The sequence below is a fragment of the Typopeltis vanoorti genome, chromosome 9, assembly GCF_054136105.1.
Source record: "Typopeltis vanoorti isolate ZY-2024b chromosome 9, IOZ_Tvanoo_1.0, whole genome shotgun sequence".
Taxonomy (NCBI): domain Eukaryota; kingdom Metazoa; phylum Arthropoda; class Arachnida; order Uropygi; family Thelyphonidae; genus Typopeltis; species Typopeltis vanoorti.
The window spans coordinates 6,580,251-6,603,205 of record NC_143557.1 but is presented as its reverse complement, the minus strand read 5'-3'; the positions used below and the strand labels follow the sequence as shown (position 1 = coordinate 6,603,205).

The window sequence follows — 22,955 nt, the reverse complement described above, 5'->3', positions numbered from 1 at the left end:
CCGCTCACCCAAGGACAGCATTCCTCCTTTATCACATCCAGGAGTCTACCAAGTACCCTGCTCATGCAATCAAGCCTACTACGGTCAAACAGGAAGAACTGTGAATATCCGCATCAGCGAACATAAACGATACGTCCAGAAATATCATTATGGGAAGTCGGGCCTAGCAGACCATGCTCTGGATACCCCTGCACACAGGATCAACTGGAAAAACACAAAAGTACTACACAGAAACCCATATAAATCAGAGAGATTGTTCTTAGAGGCGACAGAAGCCCTAAAACACACCCCAAATCTCAACAAATATGGCTGTATTAACTTGCCGAAGATCTGGGAGACAGTCATATTAAGGAAAAACTAACTTTTCTAGGACTCTAGCAATATATGATAGCGTTTTTTTTTTTTTTTTTTTTTTCAGATAGAGGGCGCCAAAATCAGGACTCTAGTCTTTGTGTTGCTGCTACAATTTTGTCAATGTACACCATGTTGTTTTAGTCTCGCGCATTGTGACAAACAGTGTTTTTGTGCTCTGACGATGCTGGTTATAATACCAGTGAAATATCAGCATCACGTTAATAAATTAATTATTTACTTATTTTCTGTGTTCTATTATACCGTTAAAATAATAAACAACATTGAAACCGCCTTTAAACCCCCGAATAAGTTGAGACACCTACTCAGTTCTTCTAAAGATCCTCTTCCACACCTAACCCACCCAGGGGTATACAAAATACAATGCACATGTAACATACCATACATAGGGAAACAGGGCGAACTATCCCAATTAGACAACACGAACACAAACGACACATTAAATAATTTGAGTCGTGGATCTGGGTTAGTCCCGAGGGGGTGGGAAGAGGGGAAAATAGTTCCACTGCATAAAGGTGGTTCCAAGACTGCTGTTGTAAATTACCGATTAGCATATCAGGAATCATTGTCAAGGTCTTAGAGAATTTAGTCAAGAAAAGATTACAGGATTGAATAGATGAAAATGGGATATTGTATGGGGGACAACATGGTTTTGTGAAGGGTAGATCATGCCTCAGTAACTTGCACGTTTTATAACACAGTGACGGCTGAACTGGATAGGGGTAATGGGTTTACAGTAATACTACTGGACCTTGCCAAGGCTTTTGATAGGATACCACACAGAACCCAAATCAGTAAACTGGAGCAGATGAGGATAGATATAGGGTTGGTGAGATGGTGGTTGAAGGAGAGATACCGGAGAGGGGTTTATTCAGGAGTGGAGTCTAAAAGACGGCTTGTGACTAGTGGAGTGCCACAGGGCTCGGTTCTTGGACCATTGCTTTTCAATTTGTTTATCAGTGATATAGGAAAGGATTTGAGAGGAAGGGTTCACTTGTTTGCTGATGATAGGTAGAGCAATTATGAGTGCACAGGATGTCAAAATTTTACAGGATGATTTGGATAGTTTGGAGGACTGGGCTAGGAAAAATGGATGTCAATTTAATGTGCCAAAGTGTAAGGTTATGCACTTTGGGGTGAAAAGAATAGCAGCAGTATATCGCATTGGTGGAACCGTACTCCAGGAGATTGATGAGGCCAGGAATTTGGGAGTGTTGGTGGATAGGGAATTGAAGTTTAGGGGCCACACTGCAAAAGTGACTAAAACAGCTCACCAAATCACTTGGCTTCTGAAAAATACTTTAACATGCAGAGACAAACAAGTTGTTGTTCCTCTGTATCGAGCCTTTATAAGACCCTATCTGGGTTACTGTGCCCAGTTATGGGCACCAGGGTTTCTTCGTGATGGGGAGGAAGTGGAGAGGGTCCAGAGACGAGTGACCAAGATGATAGCAGGTCTGTGGAATAAACCTTATGAGAATAGGTTGAAGATTTGTGGGTTGCAGTTGGTCGATAGGCAAAGGAGGGGTGATATGATTGAGACATTCAAATTACTGAAGGGTTTCTATAAGATTGATCCAGAAGATATTTTTGAAAATATGACTGGTGGTGGGATGACTAGCAGCCATGAATGGAAGCTGGGCAAGAGCGTGGTTGACAAGAGTGTTAGAGCTAGGTTTTTTACTTGGAGAGTAGTGAATGAGTGGAATAAGCTTCCAGAGTCTGTTGTGGGTGTAACGACCGTGAATGAGTTCAAGGCAAGGTATGATAGATACTGTGTGAATGTCGAATAGTTGTTCTTGAGATGATGTTAGGGCCTCCCTCGATGAGTCTGTCGACTCCTTGGAGTTGCCGGAACAACAATAACAATAATAATAATAATAAATACCTCCATTTTAAAAACCAGGCTTTCTGACCATGTGCTCCAAACATGCTACAGAATTGACTGGAAAAATACCAAGTCCCTACACCGCATCGAAACCTGGTTTGAAAGGAAATTTAAAGTGTCACGTGAAATGCTCAAACATAACCCAAATCTCAACAAAAATGATGGCCTAACCATTCCAAGAATGTGGAGGACCCATCTACAACCTGTATAACAACCTAAACAAGCCGAAGAAAAATCCCACTACAAGAAGACAACCTGGTGAAGTGTTTGTAACATCCAACAGCAACTGAAGGAAATCATATTATAATAATCAGAACTGTACAAATCCAGAAGAATATTAATACATAAGGACTTTAGTGTTTATTGTAGTTGTATTTTTATATATATATATATTTTTTTTTTTTTATATTTATTTACTTTTTTTTATCGCTAGAGGTCAGGCTAGGCAAAAGGATTAATTAACTACGTAGATTTAGTTTACTTGTATACAGGGCTATAGCATGTAGCTTGTTCCTTACACGCATGTATCCTTCTGATGATGACCTCGATACAGGGGTCGAAATGTCAAATAGTATTTTATTAATAATTAATAAAATAATCTTTTCAGCATGTGTTTTTGTGTCCCTAAATTTATAATGAATGCTGATCACCGTGTAACTTTAAAAGAAAGAATTATGTATAGATAGGTAAAATGAATTTAAAGGTGCTTACACATTTTACAGAACACACCTAGAAATTCATGAAATACAATTCAGAGTGAAGAGTTCAAAAATAAATCAAAACAAACAAAAAAAAAAAAGTGATTTATTTATTTTTGTAAGAAAAAAAAACTGATTATGCATACATGTTGTATGACAAATAAAATTCCAGTTTATGGGAATATGAATAATGATGTTATTATACAAGAAAAATTCTAGCATGATTATTCCTTCCATTCATTCCTTATTCTGATAAAGTTTACAATGGAATACACCTTGGCTCTATAAGTGCTGTCCAATTTAGTGTTACCTAGTAGAGAGAGAGAGAAAAAAAGAAAGAAAGCAGGTAATTCAATCATACATTTAGCTATTAAAAAGAACTCATTTTGTATTAATTTAGAAATCAGATGATTCAGTCATACACAGTTAAGTATTAAAAGAACTTATTTTGTATTAAATTATTAAAATGACAGTCTTTTGATAAATTAATACAAAATCATTTTAGCTTTTCAAAAACAAGGATAATCAAACATTAAAGTTCTGGCTTTCTTAAACTTGGAGATCTTGTAATGCAAAATAATAAATGTTTTCAGTGAATAAAAAATTTAATTCATATGTACTATGTTCAAGAATAATGTACGAGGGTAATCTGAAAAGTTCTCAGCCTCGACCATAGATGGCAACACTATTGGGAAGAGATTTTTTTTCTAAGTTAGTACATCTGTCATAAGCATCCATGTGAAATTGCAAGTCATTCTATCGAGTAGTTTGTTTTATACAGTTGTCTGAAGCAAAAGTGTTGTCTGTATCCCTTGAAATGGATAAAATTGAGTATCATGTGGTTATAAAATTCTTTGTAAAAGAAGGTTTAATGCCAAAAGTCATAAAAGTTTATAGACACTCTTCTCCTTCATTTTCGACAATTAAGAAATGGGCTGCCAAGTTTAAGCGTGGCTGTACTAGCCTTGAAGATGATCCACGTGAAGGACGTCCAAAAATTGTAATGACACCAGAAATCATTGATCAAGTGCACAATATGGTATTGGATGACCAGTGAGTCAAAGTGCGTGAAATTGCTGAGATTATAGGCATATTGTTCTAAATATCTTGAACAATAAATTTCAAAAGAATGTGTGGGGTATATTTTGCATGATGAATTGCATATGAAAAAGCTTTGCGCAAGTTGGGTACCGTCTTTGCTCACAGCAAATCAAAAACACACCGGCATGAAAATCTCTGAACAGTGCTTGGAGCATTTTAACAAGAATAAAACTGATTTTGTGCATCGATTTATTATTATGGATGAGACTTGGATTCACCATTACACACCAGAATCCAAGCAGAAGTCAAAACAGTAGACAGAAGCTGGTTGTTCAGCACCAAAGAAGACAGTCGGTTCCATCAGCAGGAAAGATCATGACATCGGTTTTGGGATGCTAAAGGCATTTTGTTTATTAATTATCTTGAAAAGGGTAAAACAATAACTGTGAAATATTATTCTGATCTTTTAACCAGACTAGATGAAGAAATTCATGAGACAAAGACCCAGTTTGCAGAAGAAAAAAATAATCTTTTTTTTGGCAAAAAATCAAGTATTTTGGCAATGGGAAAATTAAGGGATCTGCACTATGAATTGGTGGAACATCTACCCTATTCTCCAGATTTGGCCCCCTCTGACTTCTATCTCTTCCCAAAACTAAAACACTTCCTTGCAGGTCAGCATTTTATTTCGAATCAAGAGGTATTGCAGCTGTAGAGGGGTATTTTGCAGATCCTACTGAGAACCACTACAGGGACGGGATAATGGAGCTGGAGCATCACTGGAATAAATGTATTAGTCTTAAGGAAGATTATGTTGAAAAATAAAAATTATTTTTAAATTATAAATTCATTTTTTCATTGTTAGGCCGAGAACTTTTCAGACCACCCTCGTACTAAATTACATAAGTTATTACTAATAAATAGATAAATAAATAAATACCAATAAATTACTAATAATAATAGTGATGCTGGAGAAAAAATCTAGTATGCATATTTTTTGGGAGAGAGTGCTAGAGAAGCAGCCAGAAAAATGATCTTGACAGTCCTGTCGACTCAAACCATTTGGCCTCAAGCTGGTTTTTTTTTTTTTTTTTTTTTTTTTTTTTTTTTTTTTTTTTTGTGGCATAGGTGTTCTTTGTACATTGTGTATAACATCACTATCAAAAACCAAAGAATGAAAACAGATTAATATCAAATGGTGTAAAGGTTGGGAAAAGTGTCACTAAAATACACAAAATGATGTTACAAACAGTTTATAAGAATAAGGCTCTTTCTCAAGAAGTAAAAATATTTCAATGGATTATACCTTTTAAAGAGAGCAGAGGGGATGTAGCAAACAATCCTCAAGCTGGATGACTGCCAACTGCCTGCAGTCCTGAAATGGTGGACACTGTGCATACTATTTCAGCACACTGTTATTATTAGTGACTGCTGATGCTGATTAATAAGTATTAGTGACTGCTGATTAACAAGGATACCTAGTAAGCCAAATACGAATAAGGAATCAAATAAGGTGCATAATCACAACAGACTTGGGAAAAGAAAATATGCACAAAGTTAGTTCTGAACTTTGTGCAACGATGAAAAACTCATACAACTGGATGCTTGCAAAGAGTTTTTTCAAAACAGTGTAACAGTGACTGTTCAAAATGACATCACTACTGATGAAAGCTGATACTCCCAGTATGATCTTGAGACCAGAAGACAAAATGCCGAGTGGCAACAACAAAAATTCAACTGTTAAATATTTCAAAAATTCAGTTTCAAAACCATACTGACTGCAAGGTAACAAAATATTTTATTGGTGGGAATGAAGAAAGCCACCAGCTATGGAACTATTTGATGGGCAACTGGTGCATAACAATTCCTCTGCTCACAGAGTGATGAACATTTCTACATTTCCAGCTAAAAAGCAGGTGATAGGTTGTGCTCTCTCTCTCACCCTCTTTAACTCTCCTGATTTGGCTCTGGCAGACTGTTTCCCAAACTGAACTTCAGATTGGAAGAATGTTGGTTTGATAGTTAATGTCATTCTGAAGAATTTAACAGAACTAAATACCATCATAGCAGACTAGTTTTCCTAGCCATCTCAAAGTTTATAGGAATGCTGTATCGTGTTCGTCCCTTGGGGATTATTTTGAGGAGAGGAGCAATAAAATATTTTCCTTATCCATATGTAACTTATCTGCATTCAGTCTCCTAACTTTTTTTTACTGCACTCATCATCCAAGTGATGCTATTATATTCACCTAAAAGTATATGGTAATATCGATCAGTTTCTCACCATCCTAAATCTAGAAAAGTCATATTGCAGAGCCTAGAAATGATCCTTCCTTTATGTAGATCCCCAACCATGTTTACAGAAGTCTCTAAAGCAGACTAATTTCCCGTGGTGTTATTTCAGAGATTGAACTTTAATGTGCAGCGTGATAAAAGGAACACTAGTGAGGATGCTAAAAAGAGACTTTAAAGCCAGACGTAGCTAGGTTTACCAGAAACAGCTTCAAAACACAGTTTTTCAGAGTATTTCTGGCAGTACCTTTCTGGTTTACTGAATGATGGTGAACCATGACTTATGTTGCTATGTCCTTTTATGCAGGTATTACAGTACGATAAATGGGTGGATGTTGGTAAAGTACTTATATGTTAAGGTTGCAGAGTTTGCTTATCAACTTACAAAGAAGCAGTTATCTTTTAACTCAATTTTATTGGAAAAACACCTTGATAAAACATAATGTACATTTCAAAAGCAAGATTAAAAAAAGTTTCCAAGGATTCTGATATACAGTATTATGATGTCTAGATACTGTTTCATTTTACTAGAGAATGTGTAACAATAAAAACAAGACAGTGCATTTTTTAAAATTTATAATTCATGCAGGATATTTCATCTGCAGAGACAAATTGAAGCTACTGCAATTGTTTCTCCTTCAGCAATCCAGTGCTACATTGCACTGATGACATTTCTGCCATCTGTCCTCTGCAGTACTTGATTCATTTTAGGATAAAATTAACAGGATCTTTTTGGTGATTTGGTGTGATTTCCAATAGAGATTGGCTTGGAAATCACACCTGGGGTTACAGAAGTAGATTCTAGTTTTGACAACTGTGTAATGTTTGTCAAATGAGGAAGCAAGATGTCTTGTACTGTCTTCAGCAAAACTGTGGATTCGATTTGCAGTTAACTGAAGGCTTCCTACTTTTGCCATTTCAAAGATTTAGTAAATGGCAGAAAAAACAACATTGAGATATTGTATGCTTGGTACATTTTGGAGCAGTCCAAGTACACGTCTTGAAAATCTGAAGCTCAGATAAGGGATGAGAATTTAATGTGGAATTGGAAAAACCAGGAACAAACATCGAATAGTCAGCTACTGGAACAAACTTCAACTTGACATCTAAAAGAAGACGGGTTTGATTTCTGCTTTCATTATGGAATATTAATGGAAAAGAAATTGAACTTGCTAAAGAAGTGGAAGAGTACCACAAGGACATAATTGGCATTACTGAGAAAAGAAGACAAAAACAAGTGAAATCCTACTAAATAATAAGTATAGGATGTTATATTCAGACAATAATGGTCAAGAAAAGGAAGGAGTAGCAATAGCATTCAAAAATATTTAAGAAATGAAGATAAATTTCTTGACTGGAAGGCAGTTGCAAGTAAAGTATGTGGGCAAAATTCAAAATGGGGAAATGGACAATGAAACTTATCTGTGCCTATGGTTTCACAGAATGTTTTCCTAAGGATGCAGTGGAGGAATTTTTCAAGTCATTAGACCAGGAAGATATCAAAGAAAAAGAAAAAAAAAAAAAAAGAAAAAAAAGTGGTCCTTGTTGGAGATCTAAATAGCAAAGTAGGAAATGAATTTCACCATGTAGAAACATTTTGGAAATATTTCAAGAATATTTCAATATTTCAAGGACAAGGCTAATTAATGGGTAAGTATCTGTTGGATTGAGGAATAATTTCTTTACTGAGAATTATTCCAGGGTAAAGATATGCGAGAGAGTGCGAAAATTACAGAACTATAGCACTGATTTCTCATGTAAGTAAAGTCTTACTTAAGGTCATTCAGAAAAGACTGGAATCATTCATGAAGAGAAAAATGCCAGATGAACAGGCAGGATTTTGAAAATGTAGAGGAACAAGAGATCAAATCGCGAATGTGAGATGGATAATAGAAAGAGCACAGGAATATCAAAAGAATGTCTACCTTTGTTTCCTTGACTACAGCAACGCTTTTGACCCTGTAGATTATGTGAAACTGTGGAATGTGTTAAGTACAATGACTAAGTACAATACCTGAGCATTTCATTATCCTTCTGAGGAATCTTTATTATGAACAAGAAGCTACTGCCCGAACAGATCTTGAAGAAATTGAGTATTTCACAATAGGTAAAGGGGTGAAACAAGGATGTATTTTATCTTCGTACTTGTTTAACTTGTACAGTGATACATTTTAAGAATGACAAGACTGGAGGAGTCGTCAGTTGGAATTAAAAGTGGTGGAAGAAATATTAATAATTTGAGATATGCAGATGATACCACCTTGCTAGCAGAATGCAAAGAAGATTTGGAGGAACTTATTATGAAAGTTAAAGAAGAACGTGCTAAACATGGTCTTAAACTTAACCTCAAAAAGACAAAAGTTTGGCAACATATGAACTTAATGATTTTGAAGTAGATGGGGAGAAAATGGAAGCAGTTAACAATTTTGTGCTCCTAGGATCCTGAACTGATAAAGATGGTTATTGTACTGAAGAAGTTAGAAGATTATTACTCGGAAAGAAAGCAATAACAAATTGAAGCAAGATCTTTAAAGATAAAGCTATCAGCTCACAACAAAAATCAGAATCGTGAAAGCAATGGTATTCCCTGTGGTACTGTATGGATGTGAAATTTGGACCCTGAGAAAGAGTGAAAGAAGATAGGAAGATAAATGCATTTGAATTATGGGTTTGGAGATGCTTACTAAGAATACCATGGACTGCAAAGCAAACCAATAAATCAGTGATAGACAGAATAAAGCCAGATTGCTCCCTCGAAGGAATGGAATTTCTATAATTATCAAGCAAAAATTGTCATACTTTGGACATATTATGCAAGCAAATGACAATCCGAAGAAGATGATGATGCTTGCTAAAGTTGATGGAAACAGGAGAAGAGGAAGACCAAGAATTAGAGGTGGACGGAGTTAAAGAAGCAACTGGAATGCACTTGGAAATTCTGAAAGATATGGCCAGAGACAGATATGAATGGAGAGTGTATGTTCATAGAATCACCAGGAGTTGAAAACAACTCGATGGAACATAACATCTGTTGGATTTCTGCTCAGGATATGGATTAGTCCTTATAAACACTATATTCCAACATGTGGAATAAAAATGGATATTACATTGAAAAGCATTATGTAAAGAAGTTTTGAAAAGAATTAAAGTTGAGCAGCTTTTATAAGTAAACTGTACTCAACCAAACAAATATGGTTGATAACCATGTTTGTTTAGTTGAGTACACTTTACTTCATCTATAATGAATTTCAAACAAATAAAACAAAGGGGAAAAAATGGAATAGTTTGAAATAAGAACCAAACCTTGATGTTGCAAACTCTGAAGAAAACTTTGACTGATTCAGCTAGGGAGGATTGTGAAGTTGTCTGCTAGAACAGAAAAACAAGAGCACCATAGTGGACACAAGAAGTTAAAGAAGCAGTCCTGGAAAAGAAGAAGAAAGCATGCTGCAAGCTCTTATCAAATAAGTCAGCAGATATCCTAAAGAGAATACAGAGAAAAATGTACCAGAGCTGAGCTGAGTTGAGCTGAGCTATGTGTAAAAGAGGCCAAAAAAAAGTCATGAGAAGATTTGGGTAAGAATATAGAAGATGGCAAAATGAATATCAGGAAGGTGGCAAAATGTTCTCGAGACTGTTAAAAAACTTTGACATGTAGGAAGGAGTGCTGTAAAAGGAATCAAAGATGATAACACTGACATGAAAACTGAAGATAAGGATATTCTAAATGGGGAATTACTTCAAAAGTATTAAATGAAACAAGCAGTGAGAACAGTAGCAGAAATTATTTAAAATGAATGCAAAATGGAGAACATATCAATACTTCAGGTGGAAAAAGCTATCAAAAGTCTGAAATGTAGAAAAGCAGCTGGAACAAGACACTTGAAAAGAAATGCTGAAATATAGTAAAAAAGTTTTAGTGGCTACACTGCATAATTCAGATGGCCTGGTCAGAAGATAGAATTGCAGATTAATGGAATAGAGTTATCACCGTTCCCATCTATGGAAAAAAAAAAAGGAAATAAAGTTGAATGTAAGAATTACAGAGGAATTTCTCTACTAAGTGTTCTGGGTAAGATTTATACAAGCATTTTTATTATTATGGGCTACTCCAAGGAGTCTTTACACTCACTGAGTGTAAGGACACGTTGGAATATAGTAAAAAAGTTTTAGTGGCTACAATGTATAATTAAGATGGCCTGGTCAGAAGATATCTGCACGCAGTAGTCCAGATGGGATCTTATCAAGGCTTGATAAAGAGGAACAATAGCCTGCTTGGCAAAGTATTCTTCAGTAACCAAGTAATCTGATGGGCTGCTTTAGCCATTTTTGCTATGTGCTCACTAAACTTTAACTCCCTATCCACTAACACTACCCAGTCTCTGGCTTCGTCCATTTCCTAGAGTACAGTTCCACCAATGTGGTATACAGCTGATAATCTTTTCATCCCAAAATGCATAACCTTACATTAAACTTTAACTCCATATCCACTAACACTACCCAGTCTCTGGCTTCGTCAATTTCCTAGAGTAATGGTATTCCTGTACAGTTCCACCAATGTGGTATACAGCTGATAATCTTTTCACCCCAAAACGCATAACCTTACACTTTGCCACATTAAACTGACATCCATTCTCCTTTGCCTAGTAAACCGATCTATTCAAATCATCCTGCAAAATTTTGACATCATCCATATTAACTGCTGTTCTACCCAACTTTGCATCATTGCAAATAATTGAACAGTTCCTCTCAGATCTCTTCCTACATCATTAAGGTGCAAATTAAACAGTAGCAGTCCTAGAACAGAAACCTATAGCACTAGTCAAAGGCCTTCTTTTGGACTCTACTCCCGAATAAACTACTCTATGATATCTCTCCATCAACAACATTAAATGGATGAGTAGTAATATAAAGCAGGAGTTGCACAAAAAGAGAAGATTGTGGAAGAAATATAAACAAAAAGGAGATCAGCATGCTTATCAGCAATATAAAGCATAAGCAAGATGGGTAACAAGTATGGTAAGGAACACTAAATCAGATTTTGAGAGAAAAATAGCTAAGAAGGCCAAAGTAAATCCAAAAGTTTTTTTTTTTTGCTACGTAGCAAGTAAGAGAAAGAATGATTATGGAAAGATAACTTTGCTCAGTGCTTCATTCATTCATTCATTTCATATGGTGATTCAATGGCCGTGAGTCCCTTTTATGGGGAGGTACGGCACCACCTCAATCCTCCCTATTTTTATCCGGGCTTGGGACCGGCACAGCTGACAATTCAGACCGATGGCTGGAGGGATTGTCTTAAGTATTCCTGATTGTATCCATATATGTTCATGGGGCCGGTTTGCCTGCTTGCAGAATGAAAATCCCAGATAAACTGGGGGGGAAAACCCTGCTGTCCATGCCCAAGACCGGCTAACTTGGCTATGGCTGAGGAAGATCCTTAAGCTCACATCGTCGATGGGAATCGAACCTAGGACACTTCTTTCCCAGGCATATGGTTACGAAGCACATAGCCACTAGGCTAGCCGCGCGGCCTACTCAGTGCTGATCGTAGGAAAGTGACAGAAGCTGAAGAATAGTTCATTGTCTTGTTTGTGAAATAGTTCATAGTTGTTGGAATTTGTCTAAGAGTGTGGTTAGTAAGGATGTGCAGACTAGGTTCTTTACTTGGAGAGTGGTGGAGTGGAATGAATTACTAAGTGATTACTTTCCAAGGGTATATATCATCCAGTTGGTGACTTTGCAATTACTGATATGCAAATAGAGGTAGATGAACTGGAGTTATGTAGTATACTCAAAAATATCAAATTGAATACAGCAGTGGGCCTGGACAGTATGCCAGCTCATATACAACGAGAAGATGCAAGTGATATGACTGATGAGGTTGTTTAATCTAAACCTCATCTCTAATAAGGTTCCAAGGGAGTTTAGAGAGACTTATATAGTTCCATTACATAAAGCTTCCTCCAAGACAGAAGTAGCAACTTACAGACCAATTAGTATCTCTGGAGTGGTGGTAAAGTATTGGAAAAGTTAGTTAAAAGTAAAATTCAGAAATGGGTGGATAGGAATATACCTTATGGTTACAGGCAAATTCATCGAAAAACAATTAATCGAAAGACAATTCATCGAAAAAGCAATTTGCCGAATAAAATTCGACGAACGACAATTTAACGAATGGCAATTCGTCGAAAAGGCAATTCATTGAATGACCAATTCCTCGAATGACAATTCATCAAAAAAACGATTCACCAAAAATTTTTCGATGAATTCTTTCATAATTCATCGAAAAGTCATTTTTCTTGCAAACTATTGTTTAGAAAATGTTCAGTAACAATACGGAATGTTACTCATGATATGTTCAAAACATGGAAGTGGTTATTGAAACGGAATAATTATTTTCTTGCATTTCAGAGCATTTATTGTAAGTGTACATCCTGCTTCATTGTACAGTTAGCGATTTATCTGTAGGGAAGACAGGAGTACTACATGCATTTATCTCCTGAATAGCCTCGAAAACATGTAATTGCAGTTAGTAAGGGGAGGAATAGACTAAGAAATTCGTTCTACCAAATTTTGTCACAATAAGTCTAGTCGATTGAAATTAAAAATTTCATTAAATTTCATCCAGCCAGAGCGAAATTGCTAATATCATTTAGGAACTTCTTTACGGAAATGTCATGATAAAAGTGATCCATTATGAACTAAAACTGAACAATGCATTCAGCTTCTTGTTCTGAAAACTTCAGCGAATTCTGCGAGTTATTGTAATGCATAATTTCGACACTTTTCTTTGTAGCACCGAATATAGCTGAACTGGAACGGTTCGACATTTTTCTGTGAAAGTTTCAAATACGGAATCCAAATAAAATTTTTTCATTAATAAATGTAATAAATAAATTTACTGAACGTAAATTAGTAGGCCTAATACTGAGATGACTAGGCTTTTCCTCCTTGAAATGGCAAATTGGACAAGAAAGACAATAAGAATCCATATTGTTCTGTAATTATTCCTTAGTAAAGCAGCATTGCTATACCAACAATCATTATATTGAGGAGGATGAGGGTAAATTGTATTAATCATTAATATTACTACTACTACTAACAATAATAAATTGATTCTTTGATGTAAATATTTTTCACAATATAATAATAAAATATACAGGAATTCAGAGTAAAAATATTGGAAAACTTGAAAAAAATTCATTCCTGAAGATTTTTCAATCATGTTTCACTTATTTACTCCTGTTTCTGTTATCCCTCAACGACAGGAGTGCCACATTCACTTATCTCCCGAATAACCTTGAAAGCAAGTAGTTGCAGTTAACAAGGGAAGGAATAGGCTAAGAATACTAATGAGTATATGTGTGAATATATTTCTAGATTTTGAGGAGGTGATAGATGCAGTTTGTTAAAAAAAAAAGAAAAGGTTAAAATATTCTCTAGGAAAGGAAAATAATAAAATAAGGAATGATGAATAAAGTCTTAAAAAACAACCTGTAAACCTTTTAGAAGCATACTCTGGTTTTATATTTAGATGAGCAGCGGTTGGAAGTCTTATTCGACTTTTGAAGGATGCCAGTGGTCGGCAGATCACAGTTAGAAAACACAGTGCTAAAGGAAATTGGAATTGGGTTGAATTGTTTTGAATTAAGGAAGAAGCAACTGGCCTTAATTCCCTGCGTGTTTTTCCAATTCGGTTCGCCTGTTTTTCGGCAAGAAAAAAAAACCAAGTTTCAGAGAGGAAAAACCTTCCACCCTCGTATGAGACAGGCTAACTCACCTTCAGGTTAAACGCCCTGATAAAGGCGCTTGACATCCTTGATAAACATAGGATGCTATAAATACTAAATGCTGCTATTTAGAATTTATGATCAGAAATGTTGAAGCCTAGATAAATATCATGGCTTTTAAGACGTCATTAAAAGTTTTTTTTAAGGGGAAAGGGCGGAAAAATATGCTACTGCACGTAGCGACAAAATTTCTAGGGCCGGCCCTGGGGACAGTCTGAATATGGTGTTTGAGGTAGATATTGAAATCCCAAGTCGTATATTGTCTGTTGGATTTCATAAGCAGGTGCATTGTCCTGCAAAAGCAACACGCCTCTGCTTAGTTTCTCGAACCGATTTTCTTTTAGTACCTCCTTCAATTCCTTCAGAGCTGCTGTAACAGTTTCACCTTTCTTGAGGTAAGGTAAGGATTACACCATCCATATCCTAAAAGACAATGGCAAGAACTTTCCCTGCTGACTGTTTGGTTCGAAACTTCTTTGGCCATGGAGAACCTTGGTGTCTCCACTCCATTGACTGTTGTTTGTTCTCTGGGTCATAGTGACGAAGCCATGTTTCATCAACGGTTAGAATATGAGCTAAAAATTTTCACGAGGATGAAATCCCTTTATGAAATGTTATTTTAACATATCAACTATTCCCACCTCAGTGGATATCATTCACTGCAACCAGTATGCCCCGCCAAAAAATCGCTTTCCGAACGAAGTAGGATAAATAGTAGAATAATAAAAAGATATATACCTCTCAAAATAATCCAAAAAAAAAAAAAAAATTGCACACACATCTTCGCCCCCACATGCCTTATAATTCATTTTTCAATGAACTGTATTTTTGATGAATTGTCGTTTTTAGATCAATTGTGTTTCGATGAATTGTCTTTTCAATTAACTGCTCATCGGTGAATTGTCTTTCGATGAATTGCTTTTTCGATTAATTGTTGTTCGATAAACTGATTTTCGATGAATTGTTTATTCAGTGAATTGCTTTTTCGATGAATTGTTGTTCGATGAACTCTCCAGATACCGGTGAAGACCATATGATCACTCTCACCAATTAGTGGCAGCGTGGTCATATTCGTTACGACTCTTGATCCCCTAGTATCACATGCTGTTTCATGCAATTATCCCTTAGTAACTGCATAAATTCCATTTCCTTCCTCCCATATGTCCTCTCCTCCTCCTAATCTATATTCCTGTAGTTGAAATCCCCCATCATAATTACCTGTCCTCCACTAATTGAGTATATTTGCTAATGCATACTATCTTCGTCATCTTTTTCATCCCTATAGCAGCATTCAACTGTATATTTTATTCTGCTTGCCTCTATCTCACACCAGATAGCCTCAAATCTGCTATTTTCACTGTCCTGCAGTTGAATTTCTACTCTCTTTGATTGCGGTTCATCAGCTATCATCAATAACACTCCACCCTGAACACACTATACTCTTCACATTCTATTCCACTAATGCCAGTAACCGTTGGCCAGGATGAACTAACAACAAAAATTTCTTCTGCTTGCTCCATAAGCTCCTGCCATTAGTGTACATAAAATGCAAAAGTCCCTTATAGCCCACCGCTATCTTGATGCTTTATATTAACTATCCTATCCCATTCTGGTTTGTTACCAGCGGTACTAACTTAGGCATATTATACAGATTCTTACATTCAACTGTCCCACTAATTTCTGCATATCCACTCAACAGCTTTCCCACCCTAAAAGCTCTAGTTTACTTGCTTCTGCATATACAATTCACTTCATTCAACAACACTTTTTCTGCTCTCCAAACACCAAATCCATCCACATGCAAACCACCCTTCTTGTATAAGTCCTTTCACTCTTCAAACTCACTCCACACCATTCCTTCTGCATAACCTATGCATTGTCATTCACTATTATAGCCCTTCTCCTCCTCAGCTCTACTTTGTCATATTGCAGCAACAAACTCACTATCTTAACTTTCTCACTCTTTGTTTTGCTACTTCCAGTAATTCTCTCATGTCCTCTCTCATGCCATATTTTTCTCTTTTCAAATCATTCATTCCAGCCAACATAAATACATTACAACCATTGCCTCTTCTGCATCTAAAAATTTAGGATTCCTCATTTATTCAAGGCATTACTTTACCCCCGAACAGCTATTAACTCTGTACAAATCACAAGTCCATCCATCTATTGAGTCCTGCTCGCACATTTGGGGAGGTGCCCCTAAGAGCTCCCTAATTAACAACTTACTCAAACTACTCTTGCACAGGCATCAAGTATCTACTACATGTATCTCTAGATAATTTCATGGTAACTGTTCATCAGAACTATCATCAATAAATCCTCCTCTCTCATCTCTACCAAATCCATTGAAACACATGCAGCTACCATCCAACATCCATTCTCATAGAGCAAGTTCCTCTTCCACATTCTTTCATTCCTACTGCTGCAGTGTTGTGAAACAGCCTTTCTTCCCATGTGTTTCACAAGGAATACAATGCACAGGTCTTCAAATCCAATATGAACAAGTTCCTCTTTTCCCAATACTCTTCTCATATGCAGTACTAATGTATTATAGGCTGACTGATCCAACATCTCTTGTATGGGCCCACCATTATGGTCAAACTGGAAGACTTATATTACCATCTGCCTTAAAAAAAAAAAAAAAAAAAAGAAATCTGTCACCATAAGTATGGTCAAGTCAGAGCTTCCTGCTGATCCTGCACAAAAAAAACTGCTATACTTACCCCCCACCCCCAAATAATAACTTTGAAAGACTTTTTTTTTTTAGAATCAGCAGCAGATTTAAAAAATCAACCTAATTTTAAAGATGACTGAATTAAACTTCCCAAGATTTGCAAAACTAATTCTTAGGCCTCCTACCCAACACAGCTAAGGCTAGCCAACAACATCCATAGTGTACGACTTATAGGATTTTAGACTTTCAGTGTAATATTTCCCACTTTTTTTTTTTTGGTGCAAATTTGTGTGCGTTTTTGCACTTTTAATATTGTTTCCCTGATGATGTCTCAGTGACTGAGATGAATACAGGAGTGATTAAATGTGCTGTTTTTATTCCATGATGATGATGATGATGATGACTATCACAATTTTATCTGAAAATTGTGATGACTACACAATTTTCAGATAAAATATATAAGTTCCATAGCCTTAGCATCTCTGGCCCAAAACTCCAACCAGCAACATTATAGTGTTCATTATAGGAAGAATTATTTCTACTATTCCATCAAAGCAAGGGTCTGGTCTGGGAGAGTGGGAGGTGATTTTACTTGGTCATCTAAACAACAGCTGGAAGAGAAAGCTAAGAGGTCAATGTAATCTTTAAGTGATGCAACAAGGTACTCTCTGGATATTAGAGTACCTTTCATGTTTAAAAGGGAAGAAGTTATACCTAACAGCCATAGGAATGAACTGCAAGACTTTGCCTAGAGTAGGAGATGAGTTTCTGTACATTTGGCCCTTTCAAAGTCTCATTTGGATTTAACTTGAGCCAACTAAAATATGCTCCATTTTTTATTTCTGACTTCTTTGTTTACCCTCTGGTTGAAAAGATCTGGGTTCAAATCCCATCCAGGGATGTCAATAACCTTTTTAAGGATTTTTTTTCAACTGAAGGTGAGTTAGCTGGTCTTATATGGAGATGGCAAGTTTTTCCTTTCTGAAAAAATGACGAATCAGTCAGAAGACTACACAATTTTCAGATAAAATATACAAGTTCTATAGCCTTAGCTGCTCTGCCCCAAAACTCCAAACAGCAACATTATAGTGTTCATTATAGCAAGATTTATTTCTACTATTCCATCAAAGCAAGGGTTTGGTCTGCGAGAGTGGACACAATCAGACCATGGAAATGAGGTGCAGAAATCCTTAAGGTTATCTCAATTGGTATACTGTTATAGTGGCAAAAGACATGAGGCTGATGTTGGCTGGGTAGAGGTTGATATACTAAAAAAGGAAACACGGACAAGATTATGGTCATAGTTGCCAAAATCTAATATCTAAGGGCTAATATGCATATTTTTGAAGGAAGAGCTTGTTAAGAAAAAGTCCAGGTTTTTGGGAGAATGATGAAGATTATCTAATATTGTGAGTGCAGGTTAACAATTCTTTCCTCTCCCTCATCATGAAATGCATTCTAGAACACAGCAACAAGACTTCACATGGCCTCTGTTATGATAAAAATTGATTACTTAAATGATATCAATAAAATATTTAGTTCAAATTATAATATAATTCATCCAGGAGATATGGATGGATGATACTACATTCTAGCAGCAAGTGAAAACCTTGCCAAACATAAGGCTGTGTTTATAGACTTTTCTTCTTAAGGCATCTCTTTCTGTCTATACATTAACAGTGAGCATGTTTTTTTTTTTTTTTTTTTTTTAAACAGCCATTTGAAATCCATTAATGTGCTCAAATAAAACAAAACAAAACAAAAAAATTAATTCTGAAAAATTTTTATCATCCATATCAGGTTCTAGCTGGTCCATGTTTTCACACAATCCTCTATTACTATTACCGTATTTTCTGGTGTATAAGACGCACTTTTTTACCTTAAAAATTCATCTTAAAAATGGGGTGCGTCTTATATAATGAAGGTAAAGATTGTTTCCTCTTTTCAAAGTCATACACACTCCTTTTTATGTTCCAAGATCTTTGTAGGCAGTTAATGGTGCAATCAAATTGATGCGTGACCTTCACGTGACTTCTAGTGCATCAATGGCTAAGAACGGGGAGTCCCTATTCAAGTTTCATAATATCTTATCTGAGTAATCAGTTACAGATATTTATCAGTACTGAGTTGACGTGTTGAGATATTTTGTGTTCAGTTTGATATTCCCCCGTAGATTTTAGTGATGGAAAAAAACAGGCAACATTCATATACTTCAAGTTACAAATTGCAGGTTGTAAAATATGCGGAAGAACACGGGAATAGGGAAGCTGAAAGACATTTTGGACCTCTGCCTACAGAAAAAATGATTAGAACTTGGCGTGGTCAGAAGGAGATTTTGTACAATTTGCGTAATGAAAAGGGTGCGGAACGTGGAAAAATTGTGAAGTGGCCAGAACTAGAGACCAAAGTTTTGAAATGGGTGCAATAAAATCGGCAAAATGGCATTGCCATTTCAACAAAAATGATTCGTACACATGCAGTCAAAGTAGCCTGTGAGCGTAACATTGAAGATTTTAAAGGTGGTGCATCATGGTGTTACCATTTCATGAAACGCAGTGGACTTTATATGCGTACAAAAACAAAAATCAGTCAAAAAAATGCCAAAAGAATATGAAGACAAAATTATTTCTTTTCATAAATATGTGATTCAACATCAAAAAAATTACAATTTTGAAATGGGACAGATAGCCAATATGGATGAAATGCCCCTAACCTTTGATCTTCCCTCAAATAGAACTGTAGCTGAGAAAGGTGAGAAAAGCAATACAATCAAAACCAGTGGACATGAAAAAACACACTACATTGTAGTTCTTGCATGTTGTGCTGATGGTACGAAGCTGCCGCCAATGATAATTTTTAAGTGGAAGACTGCCTACAGAAAAAATACCAACAGGACTGATTGTACATGTGCATGAAAAAGGTTGGACGGATGAAAGTGGCATGAAAGTGTGGATAGATAAAGTATGGAAAAGAAAGAATGGTGCACTAATAAAGAAGAAAGCTCTTGTTGTATTTGATCAGTTCCGGGCTCATCTGAAGGATTCAATCAAACAAAAATTCCAAGAGTGCAATACTGAATTGGCTGTCATACCAGGAGGACTTACAATCACAACTGCAGCCACTTGATGTATCTTTAAACAAACCCTTTAAAGTCTTTATGAGGGAAGAGTGGAACAAATGGATGATGAATGCCGGTGTACATCAGCTAACACCAAAGGGTGCCCTCAATCTCTCAAGTGTGCGAGTGGGTGAATGAACAAACTATTGTTAAATCTTTCTTGAAATGTGGAATTAGCAACGCCCTTGATGGAAGTGAAGATCATTTCTTATATGAAGATGAAGAGTCAGATGACAGTGACATTGGTTTTGCAGGTTTCTGAAAGGTCAGTTTACTATTAAAAATTACCTATTATTTTATCCATTTTTTTAAAAATCATACTTTAAAGTTTAGGTTTTTTCCAGAAAATTGTATTAAATTTCTTGGGTGTGTCTTATACATAGGAGCGTCTTATACACCAGAAAATACAGTAAGTTGCTTTGCTATACCAGCTAATAAGTGTTATCAGTCGTTTTATATTCTCATATAATAGCAATTTTTAAAATGAATTAATTTAAAAAAAGGGGCAAGATTCCACACTGGCAGAAATAGCTTTTGGGGACAGAAATGAATGGGGGGTATATAAGAAATGTATATAGACTTCAAAGGCAATTACAGCAAAATATGTTTCAGATTGGATTTAAATGTGCACACTGCACTGGTTGGTTATTTAGCGAAGTATGAAAATTTTTATGCATTGCATTCTGAATGTGAGAAATGAGATCCCTCCCCCACCCCCAACCATCGCTGTTTATTTCATCCTTTTATACACACTGTTACCTAAACGAAGCTCCATTTCTTATCTATTATTTCATTGTTGTTTTCTGCATCACATATGCACACAACTATCTACAGGATAGTAAATGTGAAAGCTCCTATGATTTATTTTAAAATTTTTAACAAAGGATTACCTGAAATATGTTACCTGAAAGAGTGGAATCATTATTTACAAGAATAAATGCTGCCAAACATGCTTGTATAAAAAATATTATTAATTAATGTAAATATTTGGTAGGCTAGAGTTTCTATTTATCAGATCATTTAATTATACAAGGAGTAATGAAATTATAAACTGAGAATACAGTGAGATTTCATAAACACATATAAAAGCAATACCTGCTTCGATGTTTCAATCTGGTCTTGATCGTCAACTTCAAATTTACCACTTCTTTCTGAAGATGAATAGTTAAATATGTGTTACTCATAAATGTCCATTCTTTAACTTAAAGTGCAATTTCATTAGATGCCATTAGACTGTTACTTGTTTTAAGATAATAAACAGAGATTTCAATTAAAAAAATTATGTGATTAACACACACAAAAGACTTGTAGTACATTACATTACAATTGTAGTACGATACTCGGCAAACCAGGCCAGCATTACATTGCCGGCCTGGTTGGCTGAGTAGTTAGTATATCCATTCTCCAGCCAAAAGGCTGTGGGTTCGAACCCCATCATGGGCATGGATGTTTGTGATTATCTGTGAAAATACTAGTGATGGTGTTGGCAGTAGATGATGAAGGTAGTTGCAGCTCGTGGAGTAGTGGAGACAGAGAGTTGTAGAGTAAGTGCCCTCTCTTGATGAGTCTTTGGACTCCCTGGAGGTCTTACGTAATAATAATAATTACTGTACTGTGGGTGGTCTAAGAATTTTATTATTATTATTTTTTTTTTTTATATCAAATTCCTGACATGTATCTTGAGGAATGGTGTACAGGATATTATAATATCACTAAATGAAAAAGTTACATCATCACTAACTTCCTATCAACAATTTTCCTCCAAATTAATCTGTTATTTGTCAAGACTCCAATATTATCAGATCTTATATTTCTGTATCTAAGACACTTCTTACTGTAACTATCTACCTAGATCTTGATCTTCCTTAGAGTCTTTTTTTTCTACCCTAGCAAAGAACACTTGTTTTGCTAACCTTTCATCTCCCATTCTGTTTAAGTGACCATACCACCTGAGACTGCCTCTGCTAACATATTCCTGAATGCTAACAATGTTAAGTTCTTTCCTAATATCCTTACTTTAACCTCCCTACCAGCCGAGGAGGTGGATGAAATAGCCAGACTACCCAAGTATTTCTCATGGATCAAAACTTAATCGGATTTCTATCTTTTATCATGTAATTACACTTTTATCTTTTATCATGTAATTTGTGTCACTTGTCTTTATGTGTACTGTGTTACTTGGAATTTCCTTTAGTGTTCTATGATATTTGAGCTTTTTTTGCTGCACAATTATTTCTTGTGTCTGCTCCCAAAAATCGAAACGAATTTCACATGTGTGAAAATAAATAATCAATTCACAGATCAGCCTTTGCAATGAATCTCTTTAGTAGTAGTAGTAAAGTTGCTGTCTTTTATTCTTTAACACATTCATTGCCAAGCTGAAAATTGGAATTTCGTGTGGTGGCCAATTTTTTTTTACTTGATAGCGACATCCACACGATAACGTGTGATCGGCCGGCCGGTGAGAACTCGCATCACGCGATATCGCGTGGTTGGCAATGAACGTGTTAAATCAGTGCAACAGAACAAGACAACTTTATGTTCTTTAACTTCACTGGCAATCCAGACGCAATTTTTTTTCACGAGATTTCAAATGTTTGCATGCATTGAAAATATTATGTTGAATATTTATATATTTAAAAATAACATTTATTGAAATAAATATGACCTTTTGCTTTCTTTGCTTGCAAAATACCATTATATGGATCATCACATTTCAGTTTTAGAAATGAATTTGTTTTTGTTTTTATGAACAACAAATAATATTAAACTGCATTACTCAGTTTCCGATCGAGTCTTTTTTAGTATCAAAAATTTATATCCGATATTTTAGAAGGGACTCTTCACCTTTTGCTTAAAATTGCCACAGATTTATTTATTTATTTGTATGATGCACATTAGTATAATATTCAGCGTATAACCACTGGATATTAGATATGTTAAAAATTCACTGTTGAACATTTCAGTTTTAGAAAGGAATTTTTTTTTTTTTTTTTTATTAACAACAAATGATGTTAAACTGCATTACTCAGTTTCCAATCGAGTCTTTTTTAGTATCAAAAATTTATATTCAATG

The 22,955-nt window shown here is 35.7% G+C and overlaps 1 protein-coding gene across 2 annotated transcripts in view; it reads right to left on the bottom strand.

Annotated features, from left to right (window-relative positions):
• Positions 1–3,072: 3,072 nt before the first annotated feature.
• The window catches only part of LOC150102865 (uncharacterized), a 151,294-nt gene continuing 131,411 nt past the window's right edge, over positions 3,073–22,955 (bottom strand). For both annotated transcript variants that reach the window (XM_090397979.1, XM_090397980.1), the window contains 2 exons: positions 20,975–21,030; positions 3,073–3,268 (listed from right to left, as the gene is read on the bottom strand). In XM_090397979.1, coding sequence (XP_090254105.1) covers positions 3,218–3,268; positions 20,975–21,030 — 107 coding nt within the window. In that variant the 3' untranslated portion in view covers positions 3,073–3,217. The remainder of the gene's footprint in view (positions 3,269–20,974; positions 21,031–22,955) is intronic.